Here is an 11,820-nt window from a genome sequence, read left to right on the forward strand (position 1 = left end):
CTCAGTTACTGTATTTAGTGCTCAGGTGATGGGCAACCTGGATACATTTTAGATAGATAAAAGCAAAAAACTCCTCCACAATCTCTGCTTTTTTTTTTAAGTTCATTTTTTATTATTTTTGTAAAGTTTTAAGATTTTTCTAAAAGGTATTAAAAAAATGCAACCCAACAATAGTGTGATTGTAGTACAGTTATATGCAGGTAGCTACAAAGAACATTGCTAGATAGGAGGAAAAGGAGGAAGTGACATTTAACCAGTGAAGAACAGTTACAGGCAGCAATAAAATTAATATCTATATAAAACTAGCAGTGCAATGATACAAAAGAGGAAGCAGCTTTACATTAAAAATACAGCTTTTTAAATACAGAAATAGCACCTTTTACAAAAGAAATTGAAAAATGTAAACCTGGTAGGTAGATTCAAGTATATCAATTATACATCCCCCCACCCCCTAAACACTTGTACCAGAACATAAAGGTTTCACAAACCCTGCACAACATCGTGCACATGCACTTTCCTCAGTGCAAATTCAAATCCTGCTTCTCCTTCACTGTTTTGTTTGACTGGACACAATGGAAGAGGAAGTGTAGACTGCCATTGCCTCGACTACCAGAAATACGCCAAATCAAGTGCAGCAGCCTAAATGCTGCAAGTTCTTCTGCAGGTAGCATGGTTTGATGGGTTATTTTATATTCCACAGTTGTCTCGCTCCTGCTCATGTTTACCTGGGTGAGAGTCTTGCCATTGACATAAATCCAACAGTGCCAAGCCCCACAGAAACCCTTGCACACTCTGTATATTACAAAAGCTAGGTAGGCCCAATTCTGTTCTCACCATAATTGGTCTAACACCACTGACTTCAGTAGTTATGCCTGATTGACATTGGTGAAAATGAGATCAGAATCGGGCCCTGTGTTTCAATGAAAAGTCAAATGTGGAAGTAGATATTGGAAACTGAAGATTTTCCGTCCCTGTATTTTTAAGTATAGTTAGGTCAGTCGTGAAACAGAACAGCCTTGCTGACAAAATGAGATGGGCTTTGCAATGATGATTTAACCATGGAGTAAAAAGGCTTAATGTTTTAAATCACTCCTCCTCTCTCCAGACTGCCATTTCACTAACATGCTACTCACAAGTAAAGGAGCAAACAGATTGTGCGACTAGTGTAGACTCTCCATACAATCTGGAACAATAGCAGTCTGTTTCAAGCCTGAACAGGTACTGACGCATAGTAGCTGAGGAAGAGTCACAGCATAAGTAGCTATAATATATGCTTGGCAATATTAATTTTAGCTACAGACTTCATTTCACCTTGGAAAGCAATTTAGAATTGGGACTGTAAGAAAAAAATATTCAAATACAATCATGTAAACTTGGAAAACTGTAGTGTAAAAAAATAAAACTTAAATTTTAACATTGGTAAAATTTCCCTTTCCCACACCTGAAAATTTCTGTTGTCATTCTCCTGTCAAGTTTTTTTTTTTTTTTAAAAAGAGGGATTAAAATACTCCCTCCTTATAAGGCTGTTATTGGTCTACTTCTAACATAAGGCCACTGTACTCCCACTTCAGCTCCACTAAAATTCATTCTTAAATTCCATGTTGTAAGGACACATTTCATTATAACTCCCCCCTACAAAAACCATCCTTCACTCCCAAGACTAGAGAAGTAGCACACTAGACTCTGTCTGCTCTCAGAGAGCAATGCCAGTAAACACACAACATTCTCACTACATTAAAGAAGAGCTGATGTGGCTACCCATATTTTTGATAAAAATTCAAAACATGATAGTATTAAAAAAGACTGAAAAAATACAATTGTAGATTAAGTTTGTGAAAACACATCTCAAATCAGTACTAACCATTACATTATTTCAACTGTTTGAAGACTCTGAATGCTGTGTGACATATTCCTTTCTTTATTCTTACTTTCCCTCCAAGAATAAAGATAACTATCTCTCTCTCTTCCCAAATTCATGACTCCTACTCATTGATATCCTCTTTCTACAATTTAGCCACGTAAGTGTCTAAACACAAAGCCTCCCATTTTTCACGTGTATTCAAATACACCATTTATGGGGGACCATCCTTGTTCTTAATCTCCAGCCATATTAAAACATAGTTGGATAACTATTATTTCTAATGAGCATTACCAAAACCCCCTATTGTCACTGGTGAACAGTTATGCACACAAGTATTCCCTTTGGAAACTGGATCTATTCTTGTGATTAACTGCTCATCAGTGTAATCTGGCTTTAGAGATTCTAGACCAATGTTTCAGAGGTTCACTATTCCCAAAATTAATTTGTCAGATTGTGTTATTTAGGAACCAGCTTCTGGACTATTTGTCAATTAACTTGTATTTTTTGCCCAGTAAAAAGACACAAAACAAGGACTAATACAGTTCATTAACACAACTACCAAAAAAAGTTAAGATTCACAGTTATTTTGGTCTTAATATTTTTCATATGTATACATTCATCTATACGGTAAGTTTACCAGGCTTTTGTAAAACAAGTGCAGGGAAAACTGCACAACAACCAATCAATATTCAAGTAGTCATACCCTGAGAAAATCTGTTATATTGAAGCTGCAAACATTTTGCACCAAATCCCATTCCAATGTACAAAATAAATAACAAGAGGCTGCATTGCTGAGGCAGAACTTGACAGATTGGAACACAGCAAGCAGCTGGTTCTACAACTGCAGGAGGTTATCGTTTTTTACCACAGATTTATTCAGGGTAAGTAGAGGACATGTAAAAAACACTCACCCTAGATAAGTGCTAGACAGCTCATTAAAAACAAAACAAAAAAAAACAAAAACCCACATCTCAAACAAACAAAAAGCTCCATGAGACTCCAGTAAGTCTGTTTGCATTTCCTCACAGCAATATGATATTTTTCAAATTAAAACCACAAATGCAATTTGATGCTCACATTGCTGCACCGTACACAAAGTTTGAATCCTAACTAGTATTACATGAGGAATTAATGAAGATATTTCAGTGATAGGGATGATTCATGAAAGAGAAAGTTAAAGAACTAGTGGGCAAATACACAATAGGATGACATTTTAACATGCTTCTCTTGTTAGACGATAGCTGTTTCTTTTGTAACAATTATGAAGTCATATTACAACATGACCAGACCTTTGCAATGAGCTGGATTAGTCACTGCCACTACTTGAGATTTCTAGTCTTCTCTGAACAGAACTGGCATTTCTGGTCTGGTTGCCTTCATTTTTCTTCCATGCAATAGGATCTCCAAGGCTGCCGGGAGTTTTGAAAAATGCCTCGTGATGTGTAGGACGAATGCTCTTCGGAGTAAGTGGGGCTGATGATGGCTAGTTATAAAAATGAAACAAAGCAACTCAGAAATGTCTTATCCAAAAGTGAGAACACACACAATTTATTAGACATACGGATAGTTTTCAAACCAGGTGTCTAAAATTAGGCTCCTAAATCCATATTTACACAACTGAAAAATCAAGACAGATTCAGTTTAAAGTGCTTCCCTACCTCACCGTCAGGTGCCCAATATGGATTTTAGGTGCCTAGTGTTAGACATTCGGTTTGAAAACTTTAGCGAGAGCTTTATAACACAATCACTTTTCTGGGATATGCAACCTATCACTCTTTTTAGTGGTTATATTGTGACTGATTTTTGAATTCTTTGTTACAATATTTTTCATAAGTTCACAAACATCCAAAAATACAACTTATTTTAATGGCTCATCCATTCCCCAGTAGTGAAATAATAATTTTAAACAAGTAAGACTAAAGCAAAAACAAGTATAGTGGATATGAGAAGCAGGTAGTGATGCATTATAAGTAGGGCTCCGTGTCTGTCATGGAGATTGCGGAAGTCAAGCAGCTGGCTCTGGAGCCAGTGTTCAAGTGGCCCCAGGGACAGGCACACCTGCTGCAGCTGCAGTGGCCCTAGGGCCAGCTGCACTAGCCGCTGCTTGGGCAGCCTGAGCAGTGGTCCCTGGCCTCAGCAGCCCCCAGCAGTTGGTGACCCTGGCCTCAGGGCGCTCTCCCCTTCCCAGCAGTGGCCCCCTAGCGCCTCCCCCAGTAGCACCCTCCTCTCCACAGATTTAGTTAGGGGGTATATATAGTTCATTTATTGCTTATTGCCCATAACCTGTCCATGACTTTTACTAAAAATATCTGTGACTAAATCGTAGCCTTAACTATAATGAATGCAGTTTGATCTCATTTATAGTACGAAACACAGCTGATTTCCTTCCCATTCTGAATTTGTGATTTCTTTACCCAAGAAAAACCAGACACTGTGCTAATTGTTTTTTAAATTAAGATCCTTTTTCTCTATACATTGTATACAATATTTTTGCTCAGCGCTCTAATCTGATACCACCACTAGGAGGTTGTATCATTTAGTCGTTATAGTAAAAGTTCGGGGGTGGAGCCTGGAGGATTTATACTTCATACAACTTTTCAGCCAGAGGCTCAATCTGAGTTAAAACTAAGAATCCTCCTGTGCCACACTGCCCCTGCCCTATTTATTTACTTTACACAATACAGATTTTTAGTGGTAGTGCCTATCTGTAAGGCTATAAAAAATTGCTGGCTGCAATTTTATTGCAAAAAGCACAGCTGTTAACACATACTGCAAATTTTTATAGTTACCACAAATATGAGTGACCCAAATTAACGTGAACTTGTAAACTAGGTTGCAATGTCACTCATAGACGTCATGGCGGAGGTGGTGACCAGGCCCCATTTGAGTGAATGGTGGTGTAACCTGGCACATGTTGCAACACCACTCATATTTTCCCTGGCTGCCTCATTGTCATGCTTGCCTTTGAGAGCCAAGGAGGACGCATACCATCTCTTCTGTGCTGTTGCCCTGCTTTGGAAGATACGCTGCAAGCATAACAAAGTGTGGCTGCACCTTTTAAACCAAACCCTTCCTGCCCTCCCCAAGACTGCCCCACAACTTTCTTACAGCCTTACCAATCAGAGCACTGGGGAAAAGCACAGACTCTGATTTCTGAGAGAGTAATAATTTGTTCTACTTCAATATATGGTGCTAGCAAACTTGTAGATACACATATCTGTTTAACGTTACACTTCAGCCTGTCATGGTTTTTAAAAAAATATTTAACTGCAATGGTAGCCACTGCACCAGAGTTTGTTATCTTCTCTCTCTCAGACAGACTGACAAACATACACACACTCTGAAGCTGAGTAAATAACTCCAAAACCGATTCATTTTCATTCAGTCTCAGGCACTTGACCCCAGGATTGCACTTTTGTATAGCCTCCCTTTAATTAATTCCTTACCTGTTGTAGTTTCAGAAGGGTGACTGGGGGCCCCGTACAAACTGGGGATTCCAGTTTAACCGTGTTGCAAGATCTTCCAAGCACAGGGCTCAAATGTACAGCAGAAGGTACTGGTTGCTGTGGATCCACTGAAGGTATTTTGGAGGTCTTTGGAGTAACCATTGCTGTGGTGCCAATAAAGACAGGTGTTGTTGATGTTAGGCCAGGCATGCTGAAATTCGTAGACGCAGTATTTGGAAAAGAGCCAGCAGGAGCAGAAGAAAGTGGATTGGTGATTGCTGGAGAACAGATAAGAGGGAAGGGTGCCAAGGCTGTAGATGGCACTACCACACAGGGAACACTAAGAGATGGTAACTGGCTTGCAGACAGACCAACAGCACCAGGGATTTGGTTTGCAGAAAACAGGAAGTTAAAACCACTTAATCCTAAACCAAAAAGAGAGAAGATTAATGTCAATTAGCAAACTGCATTAATTCCTTAACCATACTAAACCATTATTCAGTAAAAGGGAGAAGCAGAAAGTGAAGTTGCTTAGGAAAAAGCAAAACATGAAGGTAACAAAACTACATGCCTGAGAAAGCTGCTCAATCTCTCTACATTTGTTATACCCCCACCTTTCCTCTCCTCTTCCTTTCATATTTTTTCTCTCTTTAGATTGCAAGAATCTGTAATACACCAAGCACCATTTGCTATAGTATAATTAGCAAAAGAACCATAAGCTGCAGCCTGTATACACAAGCTTAGTACTTGTTTATTTCCCCACTAATAGAAATAATTTGCTGAACTACTTAAAAAAATAAAAACAAACAAACAAAAAAAACTTATATACAACTTTAAAGTAGGGCTGTCAATTATTGCAGTTAACTCAAGCGATTAACTCAAAATAAACTAACTCGATTACAAAAATTAGCTATTTTAGTAGCATTGTTAAACAATAGAATATTAATTTAAATTTATTATAAATATTTTTGGATGTTTTTCTGTTTTCAAATATATTGATTTCAATTACAGCACAGAATACAAAGTGCACAGTGCTCACTTTATATTATTTATTACAAATATTTACACTAATAAACAGTATTTTTCAACTCACCTCATGCAAGTTCTATAGTGCAATATCTTTATTGTGAAAGTGCAACTTACAAATGTAGATTTGATTTTGTTACATAACTGCATTAAAAAAATAAAACGTAAAAACTTTAGAGCCTTCAAGTCCCCTCAGTCCTACTTATTCAGCCAATTGCTCAGACAAACAAGTTTGTTTACATTTATGGGGTGCCACCTGTAATTCCTCACCTTTTAAGGCACTTTCACAATAAAGAGATTGCACTACAGTACTTGTATGAGGTGAATGAAATATACTATTTCTTTTGTTATCATTTTTACAGTGCAAATATTTGTAATAAAAAATATAAAGTGAGCACTGAACACTTTGTATGCTGTGTAGTAACAAATCAATGTATTTGAAAATGTAGAAAATATCCAAAAATATTTAAATAAATGGTATTCTATTATTAACAGTATTATAAAACTGCGATTGTGATTTTTAAAAAAATCTCGCGATTAATTTTTGTAATTGACAGCCCTACTTTAAAGAAATAGCAAATTTATAAAAATCCACTTGTTAAGGGCCCAATTAAACTAACTGCAGTCAGTGCAAAGACTTTCATTGTCTTCAGTAGGATCTGAACTGGCCTGCAATTTATCGGATCTTCTGAACACCTTGATCCACATTTCAAAGTAAGACTCCCAGCCTGTAAGTTGCTCCACACAGGTGAATCCCTGCATCCATGTGGAGCTCTAGTGTCTTTGACTCAGCGTCACAATGAGACCAAATTCCAAGGGAACAACCTCTCCATTCCACAGCAGCTTACTCTGTTGCTATAAAATCCTCTTCACTACACCCCACTCAGGTGCCTGGAAAGGGGAAAGCTTGTAACTGTCTTTAGGAGAACAACTCAACTCCCTGGACCTCAGCTGCTGCAGTGTTCTCCAGGCTGCTTAACTTACCAGCCTACTCTTCCAGTGCTCCACACTCTTGGCTTCAAGCCAAACTTCAGCTCTAGCTCCCTGCTGCCTAGCGCCATGGACCAAAGCATATTTTATAATGGAAGTAGCTACCCCTTGTGCCACCTGAAAACTGATCCTGGCAGGGCAGGGAGCCAGAAAACAAGAATTCACATGCCTGGCAACAGCAATAGGACAAAATTCTCCAGCAGCAGTGCTGAAGTGCATGACATCCTGGAAAAATAAATTCCATGACTGTGGAATCCACAAAGCCCTGCTTGAGAGGAGTGAGGCAGTTCACACCTGCTAGAGCTATTTTTTCAGGCTTATGAAGACACCATCTCTACACTACAAGCGCTACAGTGGTATAGCTGCAGCTACACTGCTGTAGTGTAGACACTACAGTGACAAAAGATTTTCTGTCACTATCATAAATCCACCCGCTACAGAGGTGGTAGCTAGGTTGACCTAGCTGTGTCTGCAGTGGGGGTTAGGTTACTCTAACTACATGACACAGGGAAAGTTTTCACAGCCCTGAGCAATGTAGCTGGGTCAACCTAAGTTTTAGGCGTAGACCAGACATACATTCTCCTTTTCAAGGTTCCCTCCACAATCATAAGGGCTAAAACAAAACAAAACAAAAGGCAATTTAGGTTCCAAAGAACAGGATTATTGTGATGGGTAACGCGTGTTACTATGGGAAGCCCTGGTTATTCACTGTAATCCATATTTAGGAACCTAAATAAAAGTGTGCTGGTTTTGAGAGTTGCTGAGTAGAAGCAGCTCCCATTGACTTCAGTGGGATTTGTGGGTGATCAGGCTTTCTGAAATTCAGGTCACTTATTTAGGTGCCCGAATCTGGGTTTAAGAACCTCACTTAAGATGCCTAAATGTTCAAATTTAGGCCTCCTCATTTAGTCGTAATGTATCCCTGTGTATCTATAGTCCTTACCTGCTGCTGGCTGCACACAGAGATACTGTGGAAAGAAGGGCTGTTTGGTATTTTCTTGAGAGATTTGCTCTTTTTCCTGTGAGGGATCTTCAAAGTCTCTGTTCTGAGATTGCTTTTCCTGCTCCTGAGAATCTAAAGGTTTAGTTGTATCCTCTTCTCCAGCCTCGTCAGCAGGAGTTCCAAAGTCAAGATGAAAAGCTCCTAGATGCACATTAGAGGCACAGTTGCTTCCCCGGGAATATTCTACATCAGGTGGCTCAAAAGGTTTCTGAGCAAAAAGAGAATTAGGAGGAAGAGTCCAAATTAAAAGATAGTATATGAGCTACCATCTCTCGCATGCCTTCCTTGACTGAAGAGTGAAATTCACCCTGGTGCAGAGGGCCAGCACAAGGGCTATGCACCACTGAAGTCATGGTTTGAGGGGTGCACAGGTCATCTGCACAGGGCTGAATTTCACCTTAAATGCTTAGACCTATTAAATAAATATAGTTCTCTTGCAAAAATATCCCTGGAGAGGGCTTTTTATTTTTTTTTAAATTTGAAGGAAAAAAACTCAACAAGGATTGTAGATCCCTTGTAGATGCCTCAGACAATGCAGATACAAACACTGACATGGGGCCAGGACATGCCCCCTACTTCAGCACCTGGTGTGGACTCTGGATGTGATCCTCCTCCCTTTGCAGAAAGTGGTTCACTGGCCCCCAAGGCCACATCCTCTCCCCACCCACTCATCCTGCTGAGTGGAGAAGTTGGACTAGGAGGACAGAGTGGGAGGCGAGACAGGGAAGAGAGGAAGATGCAGATCACCTCTCCTATGCCCATGTAGAATGAGCCATGCTGCCAAGGTGAACCCTACTGGGACAAGAGTGGTGTAGAGGAACAATGTCTCCTGTGGAACTGCCAGGTTTGGAGGCAGCTCCAGTGACAGGACAATGTGGAGAGGAGTGCTCACAGATTTCTTCCCCTCTCGCAGGCTTTTCAGTGCTGGGACTGATCTGGGCCATGGCTCTGTGGAACAGGTGATCTGTGCCTCATTGTGAGGCAGGCATTTTTCACCAAAGGCACAGCACCCCTCTTCCAATTAATGTTTCACCAAATGTATTTCTCCCCCCAGATTACACTTGTGCGGGGAGGTGGCATTTTTCTCTCTAAATAGGTATCTGCAGTGAATGTTCATTTGCAGAAAAGACTATTTCAAGTAATGTAAGTATCTTTCCCCTGCTCTCAGCCTTAGCAACAAAGCTGAGTATCAATTAAATGCACTACCCTACCTTGGGTAGCACCAGTGAGAGGGGGACATCACTCTGTTCCATAATCTTCCTTTTAGCAGCTGGCTCTATGCTGGCTGCAGGCGTGGGGAGAGACACACACTTCTGGGAACTACGCTTGTGACAGTTAACAGCAAATACAGCAGCTTGTGGCTTTAGGGGTGAGACCTGTCCCTCAGGGCTTCTGTTGCACTTTTCTCCTGTAGTTGGAAGGTTCTCCCTGGACAGACTTTCCTGAGGACTGCCACACAGCATGACGAGAGATGCAGAGGGGAGGTAAACAAAAGGCTGGTTGGGGAGCAGAGCAGTTTTCCCATTCTCTGTTTTGGAGGCCGCCAAAATGGGAGTCTGCAAAACTTGGCCATTCATACCATTTGGCAGAGAGAGGTGTGACATGTCTGAGTGAGCAACAGGAAACACTGGGTGAGGTAAGGGGTTAAGGCAAAAATCAGAGTCCCCAGGATCCGGAAGAACAGAGAAAGGAGAGATTATAGCCGGGTTCCTCGATGAATTTAAGATTGTTTCAGTGGCACAAATTTTACTCCTAAAAGGTGTAAGAAAAAGAGGGAAAAAAAGTGTTTAGTTCAGAATGACATCCCCATAAACTGCCCTTAAAATAAAACAGTGAGGATCTCTGGGATTATGTGTGGAGACTACCTGACAGAGTGCAGTAATTATCAAACAATTTATCAGTCACTTACATATCACGTCAAACCACAGAGAAGCTGACTCTCAGATTCTTTGGCTGTACTACTGTTCAGTTCTTTCAGTAAGTGCTAGCAGGGAGATATAACATGTGCCCACACATTAAGGCCTCCATGCTATTCTCACCTACATTAGCAGAGGGTGTTTGGAATTTGGCAATGGAGCAGAACAGCTCTGCAACATGTTTACCCCTTTCCTCCACAGAAGCTTCTCTGTGGGGTTTAACCCCCACCCTTTTCGATGGAGAAAACAGTTGCTCTCATTAGCATATTCTGGCTCCAAATTAATGAGTAAAGTCAGTATTAACTTGCGTGGAGAGTTTGTTAAAAACCCTAAAAGATTCATCCTTTTGTTAGAAATATTTTCTTTCATTTTAGTGGGAAGAAGCCTACTATCTCTTAGCTATTAAAAACTTTCCCCCTTTTTCCACTGGAGAAAATGAGAAAAAAAACATTTAAAAGGGGAGAGGAAGAATCATTTCTTCACAATTGCAAGATGGAAATTTTATTTTTTGCTTCAAAATTTTTATTGAAACATTTTTTTGTCAAAAATTTCCACCAACTCAGGTTGCACTTCCGCAAGTCCAACCCCCCGCCCGTAAAGGTTCTGGATTCAGCAGCCAGTGTGTGCATGGGCTATTTTTAAGACCTATGCTGCCATAGGGCTGCGAACCAGCCCAAAGTCACAGTAGAAGTTAGGTGGCTAAATACCTTTGTGACTCTGGGCCTGGGCCTGCCAGTGGATGACCCAGGCCTATTGGTAGCCCATCTGAGAGTGGTTAAGGGAACTGAACCCTGACAAAAGAATGAAGAATGAGTACAAGTTCAGATTTCTTGCCCCACTGGGGTGGAAAAAGCTCATGGTTAAGGCTATGATTTAGTCACAGTCTATGACCTGTCCATGACTTATACTATAAATCGTGGTGGTGGGAGCACTCCAGGGCCAGCCCACCAGGGGCCACTGAGCAGTGGCTGCTTCGGCCACGCCTGGGACCGTTGCTGCGGGGTGGGAGGGGGCCCGGGAGCCACTGCTCAAGGATGGGGGGCATTGCTTGATGGGAGAGGGGGGGCAACAGCAACAGCTGCCGGGGACCACCAAACAGCGGCTGCTCCGGCCACCCCCAGCACCGCTGCTCAGGCGCTCCCCAGGGCCAGCCACACAGGCTGCTGCTTGGGCAGTCCCTGGGGTCAGATGCCTGGGGCTGCCCGAGCAATGGCTGTTGCGGTTGGCTGCAGGGCCACCTGAGCGGCTGGCCCTGAGGTCAGCCACACTGGCTGCTGCAGAAGCCACAGATTTCACAGAAAGTCACAGAATATGTGACTTCTGCAATCTTCATGAGACACGGAGCCATACTCATGGTAGGGGAGCTTGTAGCCCTAAGCTTCCAATAAATATATTTTATGAAAATTTTAAATCACACCAGGGAATTTATACATAGATAGTCCATTAATTGTATAGGGGATTTAGGCACATCTTCCTAGACTGCTTTGAAAATCTCTATATATATCTCCAGATCAGTGGCACTGCTATGGGCACCCGCATGGCCTCACAATATGCCAATATTTTTATGGCCAACCTGGA

General features: G+C 41.2%; 1 protein-coding gene across 1 annotated transcript in view; it reads right to left on the minus strand.

Moving 5' to 3' along the window:
• Window positions 1–563: 563 nt before the first annotated feature.
• The window catches only part of E2F7 (E2F transcription factor 7), a 29,177-nt gene continuing 17,920 nt past the window's right edge, over window positions 564–11,820 (minus strand). The window contains exons 10-13 of the mRNA XM_032805387.2: window positions 9,538–10,078; window positions 8,267–8,534; window positions 5,308–5,732; window positions 564–3,344 (exon numbers count right to left, since the gene is read on the minus strand). Of these exons, the coding sequence (XP_032661278.1) occupies window positions 3,168–3,344; window positions 5,308–5,732; window positions 8,267–8,534; window positions 9,538–10,078 (1,411 nt within the window). The 3' untranslated portion in view covers window positions 564–3,167. The remainder of the gene's footprint in view (window positions 3,345–5,307; window positions 5,733–8,266; window positions 8,535–9,537; window positions 10,079–11,820) is intronic.

Source organism: Chelonoidis abingdonii, chromosome 1, assembly GCF_003597395.2.
Source record: "Chelonoidis abingdonii isolate Lonesome George chromosome 1, CheloAbing_2.0, whole genome shotgun sequence".
Taxonomy (NCBI): domain Eukaryota; kingdom Metazoa; phylum Chordata; order Testudines; family Testudinidae; genus Chelonoidis; species Chelonoidis abingdonii.